The 27,439-nt window shown below is 39.6% G+C and overlaps 1 protein-coding gene across 3 annotated transcripts in view; it reads right to left on the bottom strand.

The window, feature by feature from the left end:
• PCSK5 (proprotein convertase subtilisin/kexin type 5) overlaps positions 1–27,439 on the bottom strand; it is a 285,728-nt gene that overhangs the window by 47,602 nt on the left and 210,687 nt on the right. The window contains exons 17-22 of one of the 3 annotated variants that reach the window (XM_039544180.1): positions 26,209–26,293; positions 23,377–23,474; positions 22,649–22,778; positions 21,591–21,706; positions 5,902–6,004; positions 1,162–1,298 (exon numbers count right to left, since the gene is read on the bottom strand). In XM_039544180.1, coding sequence (XP_039400114.1) covers positions 1,162–1,298; positions 5,902–6,004; positions 21,591–21,706; positions 22,649–22,778; positions 23,377–23,474; positions 26,209–26,293 — 669 coding nt within the window. Of the gene's footprint in view, positions 1–1,161; positions 1,299–5,901; positions 6,005–17,215; positions 19,404–21,590; positions 21,707–22,648; positions 22,779–23,376; positions 23,475–26,208; positions 26,294–27,439 lie in introns of those variants that run through there. The other 2 variants (XM_039544177.1, XM_039544175.1) reach the window with 2 other exon arrangements.

Genomic DNA, 27,439 nt, shown 5'->3' with positions numbered 1-27,439 from the left:
GCTGAATACTCTTTACTTTCAGTAACTTTTTAGATTATACCCCCACAAATCTAACACATGTTCATGTACAGTACTTTGGGGAAATCTACCATGCTCTACTGTAATTTCAAAGTAAAAAAATTCCTTCTATCATGGAATTCCCTGTATTATCTGTTTAAATATAATCTGTTAAGAGATTAGATTAGATTCCTTTTGTGTGGATGGTAGCATTCTCTTTAGGAATATGGAAGTGGGTTCACTATACATCTGCATCTGACCTAAATCTGCTTTAGACAGGATCCTGGTGATCCCATATCTCCTATTATCTACCTTGTTCTGCAATGACTGTTACTGTTATGTCCTTAGCTCCCAAAGAGCAGCATTTTCTGAGACATACACATTCTCACTGTAATAACTATTTGAAACATACATTTTTCACTGCTAAACAGGAGTACCGGAGCTGAAACATGCTTGTATTCCTACCAAAGTTGGTTGAAGTTTGGACTTTGGAGTCAGGCTTGACTCTACCTCTGTAATGTGCCTAAGCTAGAACACTGAATTAGAACACACAGCCTGCACCAGCTGTGGAAAAGTTCAGACTTGGGTCAGAATCTGGATCTGAGCTTTATGACTCTGACACATGGCTCTCCTTTGACTATAATTTAATATATTTCTTCCAAGCAGTGGGGCAGTTAGAAGCAGATGGAAGATGAAGCTATTGTGGCTATTATACATGTTTCATTTAAGTGAATTGTGATGAAAGAGCAGACTTTTTTCTAGTCTGGGTTAGCACTAAAAGGCTTCCAGGGTTGACTAGATCGCCTAGTGCAGCTTTTCTATTTCCAAACTTAGGTTTTCTGTTTTATTTAACCAAAACATTTCCTTTAAATTTTTTTTTTATTTTTGCCTCTCTAAAGACAGGCATAATTCCAAATACATGAGGCTCTCTTTGTTGGATAAATAATGAACTGACCCAACAAGAACAAAATACATCTGTATTTTCAAGAGTGTTTTTCATACAAACTGAATTCCAGGACATTATACCAAATTAAATAATGAGGCTAGCCCGAAACAGTGGCAGAAGTTCCACTGACATCAACATGGCCAGGATTAGTCCTGAGAGCAGAGGGAAAGAGTAATTAAGAGGCAAAGGAAAAAGTTGTAAGAAGAAATCTGACTTACCTGTACCACAAGCAGTACATTTGTTTGGTTCACTTCCACTGCAGTCCATGCAGGTATGATGGCACAAATGGCATTGGTTGTTAAATTCAAATTTCCCTTTGGGGCATTGCAGCACACACCGTCCATCATCAAAAAATCTGTGGTGGCAGAGAAAAGCAAAATACTGCAATTAGAGTCTATAGCTGTCTCTTCATCTTTAAAACAAACAAAAAGAAAACGTCCCTCCTCACCCAGTTATATTTATTACTTATAATTTTTGCACTTCGCTTTTAATTTCCCACTGATTTTCTTTACAACATTTGGAAAGATAAAGTGGGAGGCCAGCTAAGCCTTTAACTTCAATCTTATACTTCAGATTTGAGTTTGACTTTTTACCCCCACAGAAAATCACTTATCTTGATGTCTCTGTACCACAAACTCTGAAATGTTCCTTATGTCTGTTAAAAAAAAGCAAGAACATGTTTCTGCCACAGAAGTTATCTGTGAAAAAATCTAGGCCTCTGTCAAAACTTTCTATTTGTTTACTTTAAAGATTTGCTTTGAACTGCCCATGGGACTATTCATAGTGCATAAAGTTAAACATAAATGTGTAAATCTTCACAGGATTGGGGTGTTAGGGGCTGTCCCAATATGAGGGTTATTGTTGAATACTTTTTAATGCTGGCTAATGACTCATCTTCTCCAAAACTTTTTTGATGAGTCTGAAGGAACTGAGTGAATGTGGTAGCAACACAACTGGCCCAGGTTTGCTATTATTTTTTATTTAATGGTTTTAATCTTCATGGAGGAAAAGATACATATTATAATGATGTGGCCTTTGAGTAATTATGGAGAAAGATATATGAAAGAAAAAGTTGAAGCAGTGGGCTAGAACTTCAAGATGTCTTAAATACAGCTAAGGAAAATAATGGAAAGGACTCTGTATTGCCTCATGCACTTCTGTGCTTAAGTCTTTGGCTGGACTGGCATTTATATATGTGGAACCCGATCTTGATATGTGTTTAACATGACAATTAAGGATTGACTCCTTACTTTCTTAGCACTGGTTTCAGGACAGTAGTTTCTCCATATTTTGGTAACAACCATGTTTCATTAGAGAGCCCTATTTTGTGCCCCTGTAATTTCGGTTTGGTGTGACAATCATCCAGATTTGTTCTGAAGGGAGATTGTTTCTGCAGAATTTGAGGACAATTTGTCAAATGGTCTTTTAGTTAGAAATCATCTCAAAATTACCCTGATTTGCAATGTTGATAATTGTGGGGATGGACTTTCTACTTTCACCCCTGTTCCAACATCTCAGTTATGTGAAATGTGAAGAGGCCTTTAGCAAAACTTCCAAGAACATGACCCAAGCATTGCACTGATAATGAAATCAGGGGAATTTTGTATGGCTTGGTATATAGCTAGTGAACATTTTGCACAGCTGTGCTGCCCCTGGTGACAATGCAACTCTCTTTGCTTAATGAGAGGTTCTCATTCTGCGGGTCATTGATGCCTGGGGGAGGACCAGTGAATTTTAGGGTAGGGTGCAAGTTTACTCCCATTTCCTGCCTCTTGCCTTCTGCTGAAGCAAGATTGCTCCACTGTGGCCCACCCACTTAGCATCCAGGCCCACCCAAATCTGAGCAGAGGTGTAGTGCTGCCACAGTAGCCTGGAGCATCACTCTGGAACCTGAAATCCAGGACGGAGCTATGCCCCCGCACTTCAGAAAGCTACGCTCCAGCAGCTCTGCCTTGCCATTTTCTGAGCCACCCTACGTGCATGACCCACTCAGCCGGTGAAGCCCTGTGTCTGGGGGTACCACAGCTAGGAAGACGGTATGGCATCGGGGGAGAAGCTGAGCTAGCATAGTCTGTCATTGTCCATCCACCCAAAAGTTAGGGCCCACCCAAATTTCCACTCCTAGTTATGCCACTGCGTTGCTCACTCAGTAGCAAATGGTTCTCCAGGAGTGCCCCACAAATAAGCAGTTCCCAGGATAATTCCTTTGAAAAAGTTTAGGAACAAACATATAGGATCGACGGGGAAAAATTAAGAACTCTTGATGGTTGGAGAGAAAGAGACTTTGCTTACCTACACATGGCATTCAGTAGACTTTATCTCTGTTCACGAGGCTAAGACTGATTTTTATCAACAAAGCTAGTACAGTAAAGAGAGACCCTCTTTTGCCCTTGTCACAATGTAGTCCTCATGGTAGAAGCTGACAGCTCAGATCCTGATCCTGAGCTCTATAGATCATGGGATATAGATTTAGAAATGAAGGAGAAGTTGGTTTTTTAATTGAGAACTAAATTGTTTGGCTGGCAAAAACCAAATTACCCTGCTGCATTAAAAACAGATAATAGAATCTTGGGTTTCTGAACAAGGGAACAGTGCCTAGAACAGATTTCCCTCAGAGAATGGGGATGTTCAGTGTCCTCATTTTCATAGGACTTCAGAAGGAAAAAACCAATCTTTTCATCCTTTGTAGAAAAGAAAAAGAATCCCTCTGTAGGAGATCTTCTCTCCTGAATTTTAGTCTGTATTAGAGTACCATTCATTACTCTCTTCAGTGTGAACCATTTAGAATCATAGGACCCTGGAAACTGAGGCTTAAATAGGTCTATTTCCAATATATTACATAGTATCCACTGGAGATATTTTTCCTCCTATAAAAAGAACAGGAGTACTTGTGGCACGGGAAGAAGTGGGCTGTAGCCCACGAAAGCTTATGCTGAAATAAATTTGTTAGTCTCTAAGTTGCCACAAGCACTCCTGTTCTTTTTGCGAATACAGACTAACATGGCTGCTACTCTGAAACCTTTCCTCCTATAGTTTCCATTTTGATTTTTCTCTTATCTATTTTTATTTTTGTTGTTTCTTTTTATTTTTGTATTTTCTTAGTAGATCTTTTACAACAGACAAAAGGATAAAAACTCGACTCTCTTTGGAAGCCCTAGATGTAAAAAGAAAAAGCAAAAACCGGTGAGGGACTTGTTACGGTGAAATAAGAGCTTTGGTGTTTAACTCCCTTCTTCTCCAGTTGTATTATGTAGTGTAACCTGTGTAAGGAAAAGTACCTCTGCAAATGACCTACGTGTATATTCTAGAATCCCAAAATTGGTGACAGAAGTGGAATAAATGTCTAGCCTTCTAGCTCCACACAAGACTGATAAATTCTGCTTGAAACCAAATAGGAGGCAGCTAAAACTCTGGTTATGATCATAGCTTCCCAAAGGCCATGGGTACTCAAGAAAGAGAGGAGCTTGATCATTACAGACTGGAACATCTAGGGGGTTTTGTGTAATTTGTTATAATTAGATCACCTTGTATCTTTTGTTATGGAACAGTAAACAAACAAACCTCCCCTCCCACACAAAAAATATGTGTTAAAGTAACACAGAGGTTCCAATTTACCACCCAGAAGCATAGAACTTCAGCTCTGATCCTGACACTCTGGCCGGACATGTTTGGCTAAATTAATCCATTAACCCACCTAAAGGCAGTAGAGTTGCTTTAAGAATGAATTGACCCTGCTTTAAGGATGAATTGACGCCACTGGGTGTTTCTTGTTATTTCAGAAGTCTTGTCATAGACACTGGTGTTATAAATTGTGTGTTTACTTGTTTTTTGGTGTGTTCTTATGCCATGGAAAAAGCTTATAGGAGCTGATTCTGATCTCACACCAGTGTAAAAATGGAGTAACTCCACTGAAATCAGTGCAGTTACACCAGAGCAAAACTAATATGAGTACAGAATCAAGACTACACCTTCTCTATTAGAAGAACATGGGATTTAAAACAAGAGGCTATAATAGCTCCCTTGTATAAATAGCAGAGGTGACCCTGAGCTTCAGAATTCATATTAGATTCAAACTTTCCCAAAGTTTGAGCAGTAGTTCAGGTTGGGATTTAGTTCAGGACCTGCTCTAGTAACGAAGTATTTAGATATATTTTAAATAAATAATTATGTCTTAGTTAGACAATAATCCTTTCAGGACCTGTATGGTAATTGATATCATGCCAGGTTACCATATAAATCAAATATGTGTAGTAATAAACAATGCAGATATGGCAAATCAAAAATTGGATTGCGAGTGAAGATATGTCTACACTGCAATTGGACACCTGCGGCTGACCTATGCCAGCTGACTTGGGCTCATGGGGATCAGGCTAAGGGTCTGTTTAATTGTGGTGTGGATGTTCAGGCTCTGGCTAGAGATGGGCTATGGGACTGTCGTCCTCCCCCCTTAGAGTCCTAGAGGCTGGACTCCATCCTGAGCCCAAACATCTACATCACAATTAAACAGACCTTTAGCCAAAGCCCCATGAGCCCACATCAGCTGGCACTGGCCAGCCACGGGTTTTAAATTGCAGTGTAGACATACCCTGACTGTCACTGAGCAGTGTCAGCCTGTGTCCTTTGTGGCATGTAGAGGCCAGTACCTATGACCAACAGTTATGGTTTGCCTGTATGTCAGTCAGGGTTAGCTGATTTCATTTATTTAAGGAAAAAGGATTTTCTGCCCTCAGGACCCATCTGGGCGTGCACTAGTTACCTGTGCAAGCAATTGGTCTCATTTGTGCCCCCTTTGTTCTCCTTCCTTGATCTAATTTTGTTTGTCATACTCGATTTGCCTCATCGGGTTAATGACAGTCCCTTGTGTGTTTGTACATCACCTAGTACAGTGGGGTCCTGATCCTGACTGGGGCTTCTACCTGCTACCACAATGTAACTAAACAACAACAGCAATCACTTACCGTGTGGCTGCACAGCCGATACAGTCATTCTGAGTTGGCCCTGTGCACTTAGAACAGGATACTTCACAGAACAGACACCGATCCACACGCTCGGCATATTCCCCTGGAAACAAAACCCAATTGTTTACTTAAGACCCACAGATCAAATAAAAAACTCTGCGCAATATGTTGCTAATTGAAAAGAATTAGACACCAAAGTTATTTTGAATATCTGAAACCGACAGTTCTCAGTTGTGTCAACAGGGAACGAACTGCTTGTGCCCTGGGTGCTGGAGCACGGTGTCTTTTGAAATGATGAGACCAATGACTTGTTTTCTATGAGTCTTCCAAAGACTGCCTGTAAGTGGTTGAATTAGCCCAGCTCCTATTGGCTCAGCTGGGCCTGCAAGGGGGGCTCTATTCTGGTCCACCTTGGAGAGCTAGATAAAGGACACTGCATGAAGGGTAACAGTTTGAGTTGTGTGTGGAATGCATAAGCAGTGAGTCCAGACACCAGATGGGATTTTGAAATACAGTAGTTCAGGTGCAGTACACTGCACTGTTTGGCAACTATCTGGTAGATACAAGATACATCACAACCATTCAGCTGCCTGTCTGCCTTTGCTATTTCTAACATGTAACCACTGTAGTATCTCCATAAACATTTTGGTGACAAATCTAAAAGGCAAACCTCAAGCAACTAAATGCATCCAGAATTGATTGGGAATGTCTTATCATTCCTGTGGATGACATAACCACAAATAAAGTAATTTCTTCTGAAAGTGTTGGGGTTTGATTCTGATTTCACTTAGCTCGTTTTGCCCCGGCGTAAATCCATAAATTTAATACCTAGCTCTTATAGTGCTTTTCCTCAGGAGATTTCAGTGGAGTCATTCCTGATTCTCACCAGCATGAGATCAGACTGAATCCTCCTGAGTCTCCCATGTTTACTATGATCATTCAGAAACGTGGCATGTTGTGCATTTGGTGCTATTTTATCTCTTTAGCAGAAACACATTCAAAGTGGTTGCAGAAAGATGTCACCTATATAGGAGCCATTAATGGGCTGCAGCAAACTCAGGATGAATCCCTCTGGTGCTGATACAGCATTCTTATACTGCCCCAGTGTAAGGCATGTGCTGAGGTCATATTCGTAGCATGTGCTACCACAGAGATCCTAGAAGACTGCATTGCAACTCATAGGCAGCCAGGGATGGGTTTCTATATAAGAAAGTCTGGACCATCCCAAGTATCAGAGGGGTAGCCGTGTTAGTCTGGATCTGTAAAAGCAACAAAGAATCCTGTGGCACCTTATAGACTAACAGACGTTTTGCAGCATGAGCTTTCGTGGGTGAATACCCACTTCTTCGGATGCAAGTGGGATGGACCATCCCAAAATCAGGAGGGCACAATGGTCCTCTCTGTCTCCCTTCTCTCTCCTCTTCGACTGTTCCTTTGGTGCTGTGCCACTTGCGCAGGGAGATAGACACCCAATTGTCTTTAAAATTAAAGAGAACTGGGTGTCCCAGTCCTCTCAGTGACTTTGAAAATCTCATCCTATATGGGTAGCGGGACTATAGCTGCTGCTGCTGCTGTGATGCTGTAATACATGACGTTCTTTTATTTATTGGGTGCCCATTAAACCATGGTTACTCTGCTGCATATCTATGCTCCCCATAATTCGTAGACTAGATAGAGTCATTTGGCAAGCAGCTTGCCAGCTGTGGATGTATTAAGCACTGTGTGGAGGCAGTAAATCTATCCATTGAACAGTTTTATAAGGCCCTAGATTAAATAAGTGTGCCTTATGTTACTTGGTTAGCAGGTAATCTATGCTAGTCAAGTATAGATATTTGACTGAATTTACTATCTGTTGCTTCATTCTTTAGCAATGGATTTAGCTGAGGATATGGTCTGGGCAGTGAGCCCTGGGAGGTAAATGAAGCCTGCAAATTCTGTGGATACCCCTAGGTGGAGAATTCTTCCCACTTGCACTGCTGCCTTGAAACTTGGGCTGTGCATGTACATTGTGGGACTTAGGACACAGAAGAGTGGAGTGTCTTTTGGTTTTGGCTGTCTCTGTTTTGCTGTCCTGCACAGTGTGTGTGTGGGGCTGTATGAAGGAGCAATGTTGGGTGAATGGAAGGGAGGCAGAAAAGCTATTATGTTAACGCACACTAGGGAACCTTTAGTGCACACCAGCAGGGTCTACACGGACCAGTTAATGTAGGGCATTACCACACCATGTAGACAAGCCATAAAATAATGTTAATATACAACTATCTATTCCCTCTCACTCCGGACACATTACCCATTCAATTTTATATATAGAAGAAATAACTGGGATGACTTATGAACTAACTTCCTTCTCATCATGAGTAAGAGTGGCAGACATATATAAAATCACCCAGACAGTGAGATCTCTATCCATGAGGAATTCTGCAGACAGGTTTTACAAAGTCTGCGGGATCCTTTTGAATTCTCTGTTAAAAATACATTGTTTTTTGCAAATAATCTGGGATTTACAGGAAATGTTAGCATATTTTTGGCTATTTTTCTTCCTTTTTCTGGCAGTGAAAGAAAATATTGAGGCTTTCTATTGTGTGTGTGTGTGTGTCATAAAAAAAAAGCAGCAAAACAACAGCCCCCCCTTTGCTTTTAAGCACCTTTTCTTTGCAAGTCTCAGAGGTAACCAATATATGTAGGTGTCTGTGTGTATAAGTACATACATACATACATAGAATTTATATATTAACACTTCTTTAGTGCTTTTCAGCCATAGATCTCAAAGGGCGTTTAGCACATTTATATGTGCCTATTTGTATGGGTATGGGTATGGGTATCCACTTGTTTTAGGGTGACCAGACAGCAAGTGGGGTGGGGGTGGGGGGGTAATAGAAGCCTATATAAGAAAAATACCCAAAAATCGGGACTGACCCTATAAAATCAGGACATCTGGTCACCCTAATCTGTTTATATAATCTCTCTAGACTGTGTAAATGAGATTTTCAGTTAATGTAAATTGGCGTAGCTCCACTGAAGTAAGCTGAAGTCTGCTGCTTTACACCACTTGAGGATCTGGCCCGTAAATATATATATCATATAATGGGGTGATAAAGATGTGATAAACTAACCATTTGATATTGAATTGAACAGCTTTGTGCAGTCACACTTGTGTAACTGAGATAAAATTTGGCCCTCATTACTTAGTCCTCACTGCACCCTGTAAGTATTATTATGCTTTTAAAGAGAGCAAATGAGGCATATATAGGTTATATGATTTGCCCTAGGTCAAATAATGACAGAGCTGGAATGAAAACCTTTATCTCCTGACTTTCAGGCCAGTGCTGTACTCACTAGATTACAGTCCTCTCCATAAATACTGTATTCCCACAATTAACAACCCCATTTTTAGATTACTATAGAACTATTCCATGTAAAGGTGTTATGATATGGAAGCACATTAGTACAAATGACTTTTTCAGAATATTGCATATAGACAAATACTTTTCCCAATAGAAATGTGATATAAAAAATAACCATGTTCCTCAGGGCCAGGTTCTGTCTTCTGTGTATTTTATGTGACGTTTGGAAGCACAATGTTTGAAGCTATAAAATAACTAGGCAACACTAGACTACATGCAAATTCCACATTGAAGATTCTGATGGCTCATTGCTTGGGGAGTGTGCTCATGATTTCTCATGGTTGTAGCATCCCTCAGTAGACTATTACCCTTGTATTAAATCATTCTTTATCTGCTATTGTTGTTTTAGTTGTAATTTATATTCTGAAAGCTTTCTGTTGTTTCTTCATCTCTGTTAAATTCACTTTATTTGGCAACAGTGCTAGATTATGTGTCCTGTACAGGATCACTGAGTCTGGAGCCACTAATTCATATACCTCAGAATACCCCCTTCCAAATCCTCCCCACTTGGCATAAGTGGTGAGTTTTAAAAGGCCGTTGTTATTTCTTTGTTACTTCCTCCAGCTGAAATGCTGTAATTCATTTCAGCTGCCCTGGATTAGTGCCAGTTGACGGCTGGTTCTTTGCTAGCTTAATCTTTAATTTGCAGCCTCTTAAAACACACTATTATAAGAGTGAACACCAGAAATTGCCTATGTTCTGGGCCTCTGATTTCACAAGTCACAGCTATGATTGTAGAGCTGTCATTAAACATTAATACAATGCATTTTTTCCTGTGGAAATTAAAATAGTTAATGCTGAAACGCCACTTGAAAGAAGATTTTTAAGCTATAGTACAGAACTATTTGTTAACCTGACGTATTTGCTTAAGGCTAAAAAGTGTTTAACTACCCCTCCTCCCCCTTCAGACATTGGTAGCTAACTGACCCTTGCAAAGCTGCACTCTTTTACTTTATTCTGCAAGGTATCCATGTCATGCATGTAACTGGGAAATAACACTAGATTATTTTAAAATTTACTAGTTATAAACTTAACTGCAAGTTAAGTTTCCGCTGTGAATAATGCTTTGTATCCTTCATTTGGGATCTTTGGCGTATACTGCATTTGACATTTGGATTTTGGCAGGTTGCAAAGTATGGCTTTAATTGTTTATACTATTGTTATTAATAACAAGCACTACAATAATACATATAATAAATAATTAATACTATTTAGCTCTTATATAGCATCTTTCATCAGCAGATCTAAAAGTGCTTTAAAAAGGAGAATAAGCACCATTATTCCCTTTCTACAGATGGGAAACCTGAGGCTCAGAGAAGTGAAGTGTCTTGCTCAATGTCACCCAGCAGGTCTGTGGCAGATTTCGGTATTAGAACCCAGGTCGCCCGAGTCCCAGGTCACTGCAGTAGCCAGCATGTAAAAACTACTTTTTTCCAGTTTGTCTTGCATAAATTATTTTGATTGCTGTTCTTTTAGTAATATTTACCACCAGTGCCGGTAGTGCTGTAAAGTACACAGTAGGCCATAGGCCTGCCCAGATAGACAACACAAAATGCCCTGGGAGGCTCAAAGTCTGATGCTAATTTAGTGTCTGATTCTGCAAGATGGTGAATACTGCCCCCAAAGTCATCCCAGCTAAGCACTTACCCAGCCCTCCGTCCTTACCATACTATTGCAGCACCTGACACTCTTTAATTACTTTTATTCTCACAACCCCCTTTTGGGGTTTGGAGATATTGTGATCACTATTACAGATGGGGGAACTGGATTGATTAAGTGAATGGCCCATGGTCATATACGAAGTCTGTGGCTAACCTCGGAGCCGACCTCTTTTGGTGTCTTTTGAGTGTTATATCCACCAAACCATCTTCCCCTACCATCACTAGGAGTTGAGAGAATGCAGCACCAGGAGGTGACTGGCATTTTAAAGGATTGGGTCCTTAGAGCAATTTTATTAAAAAAAAAAAGGTTACTGAGGGCTTGGTGACAGCAGCTTCATTGCTAGAGGTAGGGTTCAGCATTTGTGGGCTTTGGGACAGAGAATGAATTTGAAAGAAGCATAGAGTTTCATAGAGTTTCAGGCCAGAAAAGACCATTAGATTGGCTGGTTTGGCCTCTTGTATATCACATACCATTAATTTTCACCTAGTTTCTCTGTAGTGAGATCAATAACTTGTGTTTGGCTAAAGCATCCAATTTTGATCTTAAGACAGCAAGAGCTGAGAATCCAGCACTTCCTCTAGCCATCTGTTCCAATGGTTAATTGCCCTCACTATTAAAAATGGGTGCCTAATTTCTAAACTGAATTTGGCTGAGTTCAGCTTCCAGCCATTGGTTCTTGTTATGCTGTTATTTGCTTGATGACAGAGCCCGTTAGACCCAGTATTTTTCTCCCTAGGCTGGTACTTGTACACTGTAGTCAAGTTGCCTCTGAAACTAAGCATGGCACCTGTTGCACTGGGATTTGGGAAAACGCTCTGAGTGTACGGGGGAGGGTGCACAAGTCTGAGTGAGGGATCCTTAAGTGTTTAAGCTTTGGGGTAAATTTTCAAATGTGCCTACGTGGCAGTCTTGTTCTCAGAAGCGACTTAGGCACCAAGTCCCACTGACTTTCAGTAAGACTGAAAAAACCCTCAGCTCCTAATTCACTAAGGTGCTTTTGAATATTTGATCCAATCATGCTTGGGGGTCAGAACAGACCAGGGATTCCATTCCCTCAGCAGAGATATTCTGTGCAGAGTTTGGTATGGTGATTATAGGATGTAAGGGTTTTCTGTTGCAGGATTAGCAGAGATCACATAATGCTTCAGGTTAGACTTGAAGCAGGACGTAGAGGAGAAAGGCTTTATCAACTGCAGTATTTTGCATAACCTTCAATTCTTGTCTCCTCTGAATAAAAACATCTATACCTGCTGTATCTGTCCCTTTTATTCTCACTGCTATTTATTATTTGTCTGTTTAAGTGCCCACAGTCCCCAGTCAGGGATTGGTGCCCTATTCTGTAAGGCACAGTGCTAACAGGTGAAAAGATAGTCCTTCCACCAAAGAGCTCAGATATTTGCCATAATTTAACAAAAAAATCAGTTTTTAAATTACCATTGGCAATAACGACCCAGAATGTGTTTTCCTCCATTGGATCAGCACAGCCACCTGTCACTTGAGAGGAGTCCTGAGCTACTGCTAAAGCCAGTGAGAAGTGGGTTAGAGCCTGAATAAAAAGAACCTCATGTTACTCTCCACTGAGGACAGACCCCTTATGATGTGCTGGAGACTAAGACTCACATTATAAGCTCACACAGCACGAATGCATTGGCCCCCACCACTGCCACCAAATGAAGGAGGTTCCTCCTGTGGAACTAAGAGGGGAAGAATTGTTCTGACTGTCTCTTCATTATGTGAGTTAGCACAGTCAGGTATTGAGGTCTTTTGGTGCTCAGATAGTATAGTGATGGATGATGGATAATTGTTGCAGTTAACAGATTGTATTGGGACATCCCTTCGTTGTCAGCTCCAACTAGCTGTTCCTTATAATGCTAGGGTGGACCTGTCCCTGCCCAGTGGGTAGTTGACAAAGGCTAAAGGGGTTGGAATGGATCCATGTGTTGGTTATTGCCAGGCACACTGACAGAAATTCCAGGCCCCAGGCTGTCCCTAGGGAGGGTGGGGCCCATGCTGGCCCCTGGACCCCCAGGACCTTTTAAATTGTCCGGGCCCCATGGCAATTGCTCCCTTTGCTCCCCCTGTTGGCAGGCCTGGTTATTGCCCCTGTTACATTACTGCCTCCCAAAAGGAAAGGAACTGTGAGTGATTTTGGCCAATGGGTGAATAAGGTTCTCCAAACAAGTGGATAGGAACTGGGGGTAATCTAGCTGCACAAGGAGTTCCCAGCACACAGGGGTTGTTATCCATAATTGGTGTGATCTTGTCAGTATGTACACTGCTTTTACAATAACAGTGTTGTACATCTGCAAAATGAAAGAAAAGCGATGTTCCATGGAGCATGGTGGGAAAAGGCCAGCCTTGAAATGTGATGATGATTTTCCATAAAAAAAACCTTCACAAAATCCACCTTACACCCTGTAAAGATGGCAATAAATTAATAATTGTGAATGTGGCATTGATCCATACCCAACCACTGCCAGTATCTGGCAGGAGATACTCAAAGAAGAAATGAAACAAAAAGACAACGCCTGGCACTACATGCAGCGTTTGCTGCCGACTGAAGAGCCCGCCTTTTAAATACTTGGGAGTTCTTTCTACAGCATTCACTCCCTTGTCTGCATTTCACTTAGGAGAAGTGACACTTCACTTCCTTATTAGGGAATAGATTTTTTTTTTATCACTGTGGTGATCCAGAGACAAACTCCTTCTAGTATCTGCTAATTACAGTACATGTGTAGCTGAGTATGGAACTGATTCTGCTACCTTTACCCACACAGAGTAACACATTCATGAGAAATCCCATTGACTTTGCTGAGATACTCAGTATGAGGGTTTCAGAAATTGGTCCTATAAAAATAATGGGCCTGACTCAAACCCAGGTGAGAGGCCCAATATTACTGTGCTCTAGGTGCCCTGGACTTAACCAAAATATTCCAGGACATCGGTAGGTCCAAGTCCTGCTCTGTTGGCCAGTGCAGAGATGGAGAATAGAGATGTGGTTACATTTGTCATATAACGTTTGTTGGTGATGGCAGCATATGCACCAAATAGATGGACATGACCTAGTAAGCAAACTGTTGGCACATTAACAAGGCTCAGTTGCTAGCATACAACAATTTGCTATGGAATGATGCTTTCATCTGTAGAGGATGAAAGGAAGCTCTTCCCACACCAGTATTCTTCGTGGGTGGTAACCTGAACTGGTCAAACCCCAGGAAAACAATTTTGTGAAAAATGATGAAACTTCCAAGTTGTTTCTCTTTTGCAGGGTTAAGAATGGATACATTTTCCGGTATTTTTCCATGATTTTTTTATCAACATGTTCATCAAAATAGTTTTTTGTTACAATACATTGTTCTGCAAAGACAGGGAGCTTGCAAAACTGTATAGAAAAAAAAGGAAACCTCTCCAGTGTCAGCTCTGTGTAAGTAGACTGGATCAAAACCAAGGTGCATTGGTGTTGCTGAGGATGAATGCACTGTGGACGCAGACTTATCTCCACATACCTGTTACAAATGGGTTTCCCACTTACCAGGAGGCAGTCTTTGTTGCTCAGAAAAATAATAAGGGTGTATTTTTTGAGTTGGTGGTGTAGAGCAAGAAAATGGGTCAAGCTTGTAAGCCCGTTACAAAAAATAAATCTTTAATTTAAAAAAAAAGGTGCCTTTCCGTAATGGGCAGTTGTACTTACTAGTTTAATAGCTAGTTGAAATTCTGCCTATTCTCCTGAGACATGTTGGTTATGCTGTGAGAATCTTTCTGGATCATAGTTAGATAGGCCTCATTATCTCCCAGGCTCCAGTTTAGAGAGGCACTTAAACACATTCTTAATCCCCATTGGGAAGTTAACATGTGCCTTTTTGAACAGGGAGGGAGACTAGCATATATTTTATCATAGTTGTGAAATGCCTTAAGTAAAGTATTATTGTTAAAAAAATCTTTGTTGCCACTTTTTGAACTGTGATATAAATAAAGGCAGATATGTTCTTTAGCGGGCAGGCTAGAGAACATGGGTAAACTGCTCCATGTAACAAAGCTTCTGAACTTCAATGAAGTGTTTTGTGTGTATCTATCATATATTCATTATTAGTACTGGAGCTCAAATATTGAAGAGTAACTCCTCACAAATGAAGCTGAAGGAGGATTGATCGTGTAATGAGAAAAAAATTACATAGCAAAGGAAGATACGTGTTGGTAAATTTAGGGCCCATTTCTGAAGAACTTGCTCGTGATTATCTCATTGGCTACAACGGGACTACAAGTATATGGATTATCATGTGACTAGGGTTGGGCTAGAATGCTGGCCAGCCTCCTCTAAAGCTCTGTAACAGCAACGCTTATAAACCACTGGACTCCATTACTAGACACAGCAATGAAAGATGGCTGGCTAATGCTCCCACTTCATGCTACGAAGTATTGCATTCAGGAGTAAGACTCAGTTCAGCAGTTGCCTGTCTGAGAGGCTCTATAGCTTAGTGTTTAAAGATATGCATTCTGGAAAAAGCTATTTGGCCAATATTAATAGGGAGGGACTGAGGGAGGGATAGCTCAGTGGATTGAGTGTTGGCTTGCTTAAACCCAGGGTTGGGAGTTCAATCCTTGAGGGGGGCCATTTGTGGGAACTGGAGTAAAAATCTCTCTGGGCCTTGGTCCTGCTTTGAGCAGGGGGTTGGACTAGATGATCTCCTGAGGTCCCTGCTAATCTATGATTCTTCAACTATACTATCACTTTTTGCAAGCTCTCCCCACAGAGGACACAATGTTGAGAATGCAACACACCTAAATTGGTGAAATGCCCAGCAACAGTATCAACAATAGAAAGATGAAAATGGAAGCAGAGTGCAAAAGTCCTTCATGCAACAAGCAACTAATGTATCAATCGATTTTCTTTGGGCCAGATTGTGGCCTGTCTTGCATGCTTATGCAAGGGAGTGGTGGGGCATACTGCACACACATTCTTCCTTGTGCCATTTTGCTACTTCCTGTGCAGTGTGACTATGTCCCACCCTGGCACAGGTGGGCAGGAAGCAGCAGGAGAAGGAAGGCAGTGGGTATCCCTGTGACTGTCTCCCCAGTGTGCTTATAGAGTGATTATACCAGCGTGTTGGGGGGTGTATGCTGCAGCAGGCTGAAATTCACTCTCTCCCAGGAGCAGCGGGGAGAGTGGGAGGGACGCTGATCGATGATCTAGCCCTCGCTTAATCTAAAGACACTACCTCTATGGATGAAAGGTAATTCAGCCTCCAAGCCCATTCAGTTCTTCATCTCTCAGCTGAGCTGGTAGACAGAGATATCAATTAATACCAATAAAGGCCCCAAACCTGCATGGCTGGAATGCTGCGCCCATGTGGAGGCCTGTTGACTTCAGTGAGGCTCTTCATAGGCGCAGCAATCTGGCTGCAAACAGTCATGTATAAGAACAGGGCCTAAAACAGTGCTTTTGTGGTACTGACATCTGTGCATTCGGAAATAATGGAGATCAGCAATCCATTGCCCGATGGACACCTCTGGCTGCCTAAATGGAAACGTGAATGCCTCCCTAATCTATTCCTAACCATCTCAGCCATTAGGTAGGTATGGATCCGGGTTTTAATCCTAAATAGGAAAGAAACTGGGCTGATAATTACTCTTATTGATTAGAAGAAGTCGAAGCTATCCTGCATCAGGATTCAGCCTCAGTTGTGCTTCTACAGCACAAAAAGTAACCTGCATCAAAACCAGGTGTTTCTGCCATGATAAATACCACTGCTTTTCAAGAAGTCAATACATTAATTAAAAACAAAAAACAAACACCCCCTACTTTGTCGCAATTACTTATATGTGATATCAAACTGCTTTTTAACATAAAAATTACCTTCCTCTCCTAAAGCGAGATACTTTACATATCAATTATTAACATGTTTTTCCAGACCAAAGCAACAGGAACTTAGGTTAATTTAATAGAAAAAATAAAATATGGAATAACATTGATTTTGGCCAATATCAATTACAACAGTACTACTCTATTTTACAAATAACAACTGAACATTTTACACATGTACAGTATTTTTCAGTAAAAATGAATTTGGATTTAACAATGTGTCAGTATTTTAAAAGGAAAACAAAGATATTAATTTCTTCTCTATAATAGTGTTAGAGACATTTGTAAGTATCCAAACAAATTCTTTACAATCCATTACATAATTATATCTCAATTATGAATATATATATATTTATATATAATATATAATATTAACTTAAACTTTGAAAGCATTATGTTCTAGTTAATAATGTTATTAAAGTAATGAGGACGTAACAGACTAGTAGTTAAAGTAGCACAAATAAAGTTGTCATAACTTTGAATGTTAAGCAGAAAATTTAATGAGCACCAAAGGAATGTCACAGTTCTTTTACTATCATAGAGAATGGGATGTCTGTAAGAATTCACCTGTTCTCTGGGAAAAGGAACATATTGTTTCTACTGGCACTGGTGCTTTCATTTGTAAAATTCAGGGACTGATTTCATATTGAAAAAAGGGAAGTCTAGAAGTTCTATTTCTACCATTTATATTTGTACAGAAATGTTTTCCATTTGTGTGTCAGTGATCGTCGCACCCAGATTATTGTTTGTACAGAAGGAAGACTTGTTTAAGGCCAGGTCTACACTACCACTGCCGGTCAACCTAAGCTATGCAATTTGAATTATGTTAGTAGTGTAACTCAAGTCGATGTAGCTTATAGCTACTTACCGCAGGGTCCACACTTCTCTATGTTGACAGGAGATGCTCTCCTGCTGACATTGCTTCCACCTCTCATTGAGGTGGAGTACAGAAATCGATGGAAGAACACTCTCCCATCGATTGAGCATCTTCACTAGACCTGCTAAATTGATGCCGTTACGCCAATTTAGCTCTGTAGTGAAGACAAGCCCTTAGTCAAATCAATATCTTTGAAATTGTATTTACTACTTTGTACCTAATTAATGGGTGTCAAGCAATATGCTAATAGGAACATATAAAAATATGTTGACTGGGACTGACGTGTAACTAGGAAAGGAAACACGGGAGCCTTATTCTTCTCTCACTTAAACTGGCTTCACTAGGGTTACTCCCAATTTATACCATTGTTGATTAAGAGCAGCTTAAGGCCCAGACTGACAAGAGGGATATTACTACACAAAATCCAAACTGGATAGACCTCATCCTTTGATGTAAATTTATTGATCTAAATGTAGTTACTCCAAGGGTTGAATTTGACCCAGTGTATCAATCCCAGTTGTAGGGCCGAGTCCTGTAAACACTTACTTCTGGATGTAGTCTCATTGAAATCTATGTATTAGCACTGTGACTAGTAGTACATGTTTGCAGGATCAGGCCCCCTGTTTGCTAAAATACAAGATAAGATTATACAACTACTACTTAAGTGTTACCTGTGTGCTCCAGACATGAGTTTACAAAATACTTTCGTTCATGAAAAATAAGAGGACCAGGCCCTTTCAGAATTTGTTCACAATAGGAAGAATGCCCTTGTCAAAACTTAGGTGTTATGAACCGCTTACATTTTATTCCAAATAGCTTTGTCAATTTAAAGAAAGAAATTAAAATCCCAGAATAGCGGTTAACAAGCTAACTGTCTAATGACCAGATCTATATAACTGGGGTGGAGGGTGAGAAGCAAAATGTATGTAAATACTGTGTGATGCAAAAACAAGCACACAGCATAGGAAACAACGTAAGAAATATGTGTGGAATTGATCACTTTTTAATTTATTTTTAATACTGATACAAAGGATGCAGAACATAGTCCCACATATAAAGATGTTTCTAATTCCCTCAGGGACTGGTTTTCTTAAATTCCCCCTGATTATTACTATACAGGCACAGAAAAAAGACTGATGCAAGTATTTTTTTTGTTTTTGTTTGTTTTAATCCATGTAAACTTGTGTCGTATTCTTGAAACACTCTTTAAACAACACCTTGAAGGGGAAACAAGCAGGAAAAAAAAAAAGGAAAGGAAGAAAAAGGACCATCAAAAACGGGGATAATCCTAAGGTTGACAGGAAATCAAATAATTACTTTAATGTTAATTTTGGCATCAATGCTTTGGTCACACAATACTGACTGTGATCCCGGATGCTTAGCTCTAAACACCCAGTAATGAAAGGTAGGCTTGTTGTAGTTTTTCCATTAAAGTTCCAACAAACAGTTCACCGTCTCCCCTGACAAAGAGGAGTGAGAGAGAGAAAGAGGTGGCTTGCTTTTTTTTTCTTTTTTTCTTTTTTTTAATAATATGGATTAATCTATAAGTCTACAGGAGCAAGAGGATTCTGGGAGGTACCAGTTCACCCTTTGTGCGTACATGTTCTGCAACAAAGTTGCTGAAGTACTTTCCTTTGACACAGATTGTTCTTTTTCACTAGCATACAGAATCCTCCCTCGGCCCAAGATTCTTCCGTTGCTTCCGGAGGTCAGCGATAGAGGGAGGGGGCAAGTTGAAGATTTGAAGAGTATGGTGTACAACGGAGGAAGGTTTAATTGGTCAGACAGGCAGATTTGATGGAAGAGACCATTCAGGAGCAGGTAGCAAGTAGGAAATTTGGTCCATCAAAAGGAATTTCAGTCAACAACATTTTTTTTTTCAAGAAGAAATATTGTGTTGTCCGACAGGGAGTGATTGGTATCCATTTGTGAAAAGGAAAAAAAAAAGATTAGAAAAAGAATAATTAGAAAACAGTGATAAATACAGTGAAGGATTTTTTCTGAGTTATTATGAATCAAAAGGGTATAACAATCATATCACAGAAAGAGAATAAAACATTCTAAACAGAAATTGAAACTTTGTAAGTCTGACAAGCAACCAATGCTTCTTGATCCCCGGCCAGTAATATAAGATCCTCCTTCTTTGGAAATTATAAGCAACATTATTACTTCTGTTGTTTGTCCTCCCAGGCTACTGTAATAAAAATAACACCATTTGCATGAGCACCTTCTCAACACCTGCTGACTTCAATAGGAGTGGAGGGTGCTCAGTACTTCCTCGGACTTTTCAGCTTCTGGCAGGATTGAGCCATATGCCAATAAAATGATGAGTTAGTTATTTCTGTGCACGTTGGCCCTTGTACAATTTTGATTTTGTATCCACAGATGCTACTCTAATTTGTACAAGTGGGCAGAGGAAAGCAACTTGTGGGTGTATACATATTATTTTTCACAAAAAGGATGTTGTGAAACAGTCATGGAAAGTGAGAAGCTGGTATAATCATGTCCATGCAGAAGAGTATTTCTAATGCAAATTTACTTTGCCTGAGCTCTTTTTTTTCCAGCTCAACATCAATAACAATCCATGTAAACAGATTTCAGAGGGGTAGCCATGTTAGTCTGTATCAGTAAAAACAACGAGGAGTCCTTGTGGCACCTTAGAGACTAACAAATGTATTTGGGCATAAGCTGTCGTGGGCTAGAACCCACTTCATCAGCTGCATCTACTGAAGTTGCATCTGATGAAGTGGGTTATAGCCCATGAAAGCTTATGCCCAAATACATTTGTTAGTCTCTAAGGTGCCACAAGGACTCCTCGTTGTTTTTAATCCATATAAAGTACAAGAAACAAAATTCTGCCCTCAATTCTGCCCATCTGTGCAAACTCATTGAAGTCATTGAGGTTGCACAGGTATAAATGAGGACATATTTTAGCTGAAGGAGTTCCAGGCCTAAAAGGTATTGCAACATATTGCTGATATGCAAGAGGATACTGTGAGTATATGACTTTAATTTTCCTTTTACTACTAGCTTCATCTGACTTGAAAGTGTAAACTGACTAACATGATCTATAAGTATCCAAAGAAGCACTATGGGCCCAATCCTGCTTCTATTGAATCAATGGTAAAATGCTCATTTGACTTAAATGGGAGCTAAATGACCCCAGAATCATCATTAGTTCTTACTACATTTGCTTTGCCAGATATTTGTCCCACTGTGTGTAACACTAAGCTTCTGTTCTGAAATGCTCTCACTTGTTGAATTGGATCGTATCTGCAATGACCTTAGGTAGTAACACCTTCAGGAAAAGGACCCTGTTATCTCTTTAACTGTACACACAATTTGATGCTTTAAATAATACAATAATGAAGCCAATAATATGCAGTCCGAGCAATGCTGTATCAAATGCAAGAAAGAGCTTAGAGAATGCCAAAATTTCCACTATGAAGATGGTACAATATTTTCAAAATGGCCTCTATTTTCCTCTTGCTATTCATTCACATAATTCAATTAAGGTTATTCACAGTTAACATCACATTAGTTGTCAACATCTTTATAGTTTAGAAAGGCAAATCAGACACAGATGAATCTTTCAGTTACGAGTGCATTAAAATATTCACATGAAAAATCTTTCTACGGAAATGCCCATTACAAAAAAAATGAGGTGGAAGTCATGGGCTAAACCTCAGATAAAGAACGGGGTCTATGAAACAAAAATAATCCATATTATATATTTTCCCCACTTATAAATCTGAAAATATAACAAAATAATCATTTAGGAGATCCAAAATACTTCAAGAAGCCAAGCCAACACAAAATGTGGAAATATTAAGTTAACTTTGATGCCAACAAAAGGAATATTTTTGAGACAAATAATAATACTCACCATCCTTACAGACTGTTCCAATTACACAGATGCCGGTATCTAAGATGTAGCCATTTGGACAAGTTGTACAGTTTTTGTCTCCTTGACCACTGCATTCCAAGCAGCTGGCATCACATCTTTAAACAAAACAAAACAAAAAACAAAAAGCCAGAAGTTATCACAATCGCCACTAAGCAACAACAAGAATTTCCATCACACTGTCTCAGTTAAGTTCATGTCACTGAGATCATTCATATTCTTTTATTTAATGATAACTACTTGATTCTGAAATTTTGAAACTAAGTACAGCAGGTAGAAGTAAACAGTCACATTTATAAAAGACATTAGGCAGCCATAGATTGGACAAAACTACACAGGGAGACAAGCATCGAAAAGTAAAACGTGCCATAGAAGATTAAAGGAGTATTATGCGTTTTCTGTGGAAAGCTGTAACAAAAGGTGATTCCCAATGCTGCCCCCGTCAAAGAGAGTTTGTCCAAAGTCAAAAAATAAGGGCTTCAGAAGGGCCTGAATTGTACTTTACAAAGATCTGTAAAAAACTCTGTCCCTGTCAAATAAAACTCAGCAAAAGGTTACCAAGCCTTGTCCATCAAGTATTTCTGCTCCGTAGCTGGTTTTGTATAGCTGTGCAACTGAATGGTCCATATGAATGGCAATTTACCTCTTGGCAAATGGCTACTATTGCTTTTTTAATGGAAAAGAACAGCCCCTCTGCTAGATCCGTTAACTTTTTACCATATTTTTATGCCTGTAATTTCAAATTGCTTAATAAAATCTTGATTTAAATAAGCAGAACGCACACACACATGCACTGAAATCCATTTTAAAAGCCCTTATATGGAAATTACAATCATGTTAAAATTTCTTGGTTTCTTCCCATAGTTTGCTTAGCATACTGTGTATTCTCTTATTCTCAACAGTCAGTAATATGTTCTATGTCACAACATTCTATTATTTACTCTGACTTACACAGTAGTAGACGCATGATATAAAATATTAGACACTTGCTATAAAAAAACCCCTAAAATATAATGCAGCCTTTGAAGACTATATCTTACCTTTTGCAGGTTTTGTATCCGTTTTCAAGAGAGTGATCAAGGTAATAACCACCACTACAGGACTGCACACATCTCCCATCCTCCAGAAAATAACCTTCTGTGCAGTTTATGCAAGCATCTGCTCCTGAGCCTTAAAGCCAAGAGAAAATACACTGTAACACATTGACACATTCTCAGTATAGCCTGGATAACAGACAGCATCTCTAACTGTAACAAAACATCTGCTCATCATAGGTTATTGGACATATATATTCTCGTTGCTTTACACCTTTGCCTGCATGTACTGCAAACTATATCAGCTTCCAACAAAAGATAACTATAGCGGTAATCCTGACATATTTTTTTCTGAGAAAAAAATTGTTATTTCTACAGCTAGGAATTACAAGCAAAGATAGCTAGTGAGTGTATGTGTACTTTTCAGCTAGAACGTTTATATTTTTATGTCAACAGGAAGAAACCTACTTTACTCAGAGATCTATTAAAGAACCTCCAAGGCTTTTCATTTACAAGCCAATCATCATACTGTATTTGGAAACATGATGTAATATTGCCCAAAGGACAAAATGATTATGTGAAGTCAAATTAGGGTGACCAGATGTCCTGATTTTATAGGGACAGTCCCGATTTTTGGGTCTTTTTCTTATATAGGCTCATATTACCACCCACCTCCTGTCCCGATTTTTCACATTTGCTGTCTGGTCACCCTAAGTCAAATGTTACTGAGGTACCTGCACATGTTGCACAGGAACGGTGACACGGTTCACATTCCTTGCCATTGTGATATTTTCCTTCTTCACAGCGGACTGCACATCTCGATCCATATAAACTAGTGCAAAAGTACAAATTAGACTGTTTAATACTGACCAGCTAACAGCAAGGTAAGGAGGGAGGACAATGATCATACTCAGAAACCTCTAAAGTATTCTACAATGAAGGTCTGTTAATAAAAGTTGAACTGAAATAATAGTCTCCTACTGTACAATTATACAGCTTCTTTCACTGCAAGTTCTTTACAAACTTAAATATAGCAATCATTTCACACATGCAGCTACATCTATGGTGGAGTTTCACAACTTGTAGCAAACAGTTCACAGTACTGTAGGACAGGAAGTGAAGAAGAATACCATATCTAAGGAAAGTGCAAAGAAAATTCAAGTATGCAGAATGTAATTACCCAAATTGAACTTGGTCTGGGGTCAGTACCGCTACACTTAAAAACATGCAAAGAGATTTGTTCCCAAGAATTTATCCTTTGCCTGAAAGACATTAAGACCAGTGGTGTCCCCTAATACCATGTTAAAGTACTAACAAGTACCAACTCAGTGTATAGAGTGCCAATTACTGCAGCACAAAGATTTCCCTTTGTAAAGGTCCTGAGTTTGCATGTGACCTGGGACCCTTCAGTTCATGCCCGCTGCATCCACACAGGGGAATTACAGCCTAGTACTATGGTATGCACTGCTATTCACTCCCCCTTAGTCCAAACTGCTGGACAGTGTGACATGCCCCTAGGCTTGCAGAAAGCTGTCTCCAGTCAAATAGTATTTGCAATCACTACTTTGCATCATTCCATTCACATCAATGAAATCTTCATTTCAAAATGTAGTTGGAATTATTGAGTTTAACTTCCCTACCACTAAAAGGATCAATACCTTGAGTGCTAAGAGCTTTGAGATCCCACTGAAATCAATGGGAACTTGAAGGCATTTGGCTCCTTGCAGGATTAAACCTATAATCAGCTGAACAAAAACCCTGGATCCAAATTAACTTTGGGAGGGCCTGAAATCTTGATTTGAATCCAGAATTTGCAGCCTGTGCTCCATGTTTAATTTGAATTTTAGTCTTTGGAATGGCTATCCACAGAACAAATAGACAACTGTAGTCCAGGTACTCTTTAAAAATTTTCTCTTGAGATTTCTTCCTTCTTTATTTCAGGATGGGCTTTATTTGGTCCTTTGAAGAGAGGGTCTTTCCTGTCACATTGCCTAAGCTACAGTGAGGCCGGCATTCTTTTGGCTCTTTCATTCTTTGAGTTTTACCACTTGGCTCCTTTCTTCCATGGTGCTACAAGTTTCTGTCTATATTTCCTGGCAGGGTATGTGTTGTGAGTTCAATAAGCCTACCTTTTATGCTCCAGGAAAACTGGTGGGTACTCTCTCCCTGAAACCTGTAACCTTGGCTCTTCCACTGGGCTGCCTGATATAGCTATGAAAAGTCTCCACACTGTTGCTTTGCTAAGCTGATGTCTGCCTGAGTTCATCAGTTTGTATCATTTTAAAGAGACTTGGCACCAGAGCAACTTGAGGAGGTATAAGTGTGGCTAGTAAAATTAGCCAAAAACATAAAAGGCAAAACTTAGGAAAAATTTCTGAAATTGTCCTCAAGATTTTCACATTTCCCCCCACAACTGTTCACAGGCCTGGAATAAGAGGGTGTAGTTGCATGAATTAATAATATTATACATTTTCATAAGAAGATCTCAACACTACAGCCATGAATTTACCAATAGCCTCACAGCACTCCTGTGAGGGAAATAAATATCACCTCCATTTTCAGAAGGTTTAAATGTGCTGGGGCCTTGGCTTGATCTGATGCCTTCCTTCCCTCAGATCAAGCCTTCTCTCTAAGGAGCGTCAGTTTTTAGTGAGTGATAAAACCACATCACTGGATACAGAACAATGCAGGTGGTTGAAAAATCTAAATGCGCCATGGGTACATAGAGAGTGAGAAGTGGCTTTACCATGTGAAAAATAAATTAGGCAAAGACATTCAAGGAAACTAATTATAATGGTCAGCTTGCACTAACTCAAAGACTGTAATCTATTTTGACACAAGGTACATGTCCAATACTAAAACAATTAAGGATCATCATTATTCTAAACAAGTCTCAGATACAGATTTTGACTTCAATTTTTTGTGGCATAAACCCAGCATACAATCCCTTACAAACTCTATAGGGATTTTTGACCAGCTCCACTTGGATCAAAAGGTCACTCATTCGCATGGAAGTAAAAATGTGTGCTGCTGCTGCTGCTTTATGGATTTTACCTATCCGTTTCAGAAATGATTAAGTCCCCCTACCAAGAAAAAATAACCACTGTTGTTTAATATATGGGCACACCATATCGTAATGGAATTGAGCCTGAGGTACTTAAGATAAGTGAATGATTGGATGTATGAAGAGACACAATAAAGATAAGGAAACACTTTCTGACTATCACAGGAATGAATCAGAAGATTGAATACAATTCACCAGTTCCACTTCTAAAATAATCCTTGACTGCCACACTGTAGGTCAGAAAAGTGAAGAACATAGCTTTTACATGGCTACAACTTTCATTTTGCCCGCAGTTAAACATTTTTTAAAATTCATTGTTAGCCAAGATGGCTTATGATGGCACAAGAAAGTATTAAATTACAGCACAAACAGCAATAGAACACATAAATGGAGGCCCAGTCAAGGTTAAATAGTAATATTATGTAAGTCTCTTTGATGTATGTCCATAGACTCAGGAAGTCTCTTTGGCTATTGTGTGCAGTGAAATCCATCATATCCTTACCTTAGGCCATGTCTGCATTCTGTGCAACTTTGGGATTCAGCACATGTCTTACAGTTCTCACTGCATTTCCGGCAAACAATCTTATCTGCAAAGGAAAAAAAGAAAAACAGCCCAGAAAACCCTGGTCAATCATGTTTAATAAAATTATATGTATATATTCCATTGTTCATTGCTTTTTTACCTGGGCACAAGAAATGGAAGTAGAAAGCAAGAATAAAATTAAATAGCTAAAGTGCTACTTATATATTGACCTTCTCCATCAAACATCACATGCTTTCAGTTATTTCTAAATATTTAAAATAACATCCTATTCCTTTGAAAAATAATATGCTTTGAGATTGTAAAAACATTTACATGAATACACTTGTTTAAATTGACTGCGTTTTTATTACTGACTCATGCAATCTTTTCAAATAATAGGAAAAATACTAAATTCATGCAAATAAGAGTTTCTACATAAATCGCTCATGCAAAGTGACCTAGTAACCGTTGTGTAATTGTCTTTTAGCTCATTTAAGCAAACAGACTTTCCTAATTTCATTTTTGTGTGGTTCAAGGATATGCCTGATTCCACTTTTCTGATCTTATCAAACCTAAGCAACATATTACTGTTCTCTTTACCCCAGCCATAAGACCTAAAGAGCCCATGTTCCTCCACACATTTACACTTCTTACTCTGGAAGTTCTGTATCATGGACTCCAACTTTCCACCTGAAAAGGGCTGTGTGAGAATCCCATCCAACTCCACATTCTCTTTTATCCTGTGCCTTGATCAGGCAGAGGAGCCATTGTGGTAGAAAGAAATACTACTACTTAGTTCTTTTAAAGTGAAAATGAAAGAAATGAAGCTAATATCTGCCCCTGCCATCTCTGGTTATGAGTATACTGCTGCACAGTACTGCAAGCAGGAGACACTGGCCCCAGTTCAGCAAAGCTCTTAAGCACATACGGTAATTATCTTTAAGGATGTGCCTAAATCCCTGGGATTAAATATTTTATAGGATCAGGGCCTAGGCTGGGAATTAAGACTGGGGACACTGCATGGTCATCCATAGGTGGGAATTAAAGCCAGGTCTCCCACATGGCAGTGTATATTACTGCTATTGCATCATTGCATCGCTGCAGATATTAAACGTCTGCCAAATTTTGCCCATTGTTGTGCAGCTGTGTTAAAAGTTGAGGACAGAGCCTCTACCTTCCTTAGCACACCAATGTAGCAGTGGAGCAGCAT

Source organism: Mauremys reevesii, linkage group 6 (assembly GCF_016161935.1).
Source record: "Mauremys reevesii isolate NIE-2019 linkage group 6, ASM1616193v1, whole genome shotgun sequence".
Classification (NCBI taxonomy): Eukaryota; Metazoa; Chordata; order Testudines; family Geoemydidae; genus Mauremys; species Mauremys reevesii.
This window is presented reverse-complemented; position numbering and strand designations above follow the sequence as displayed.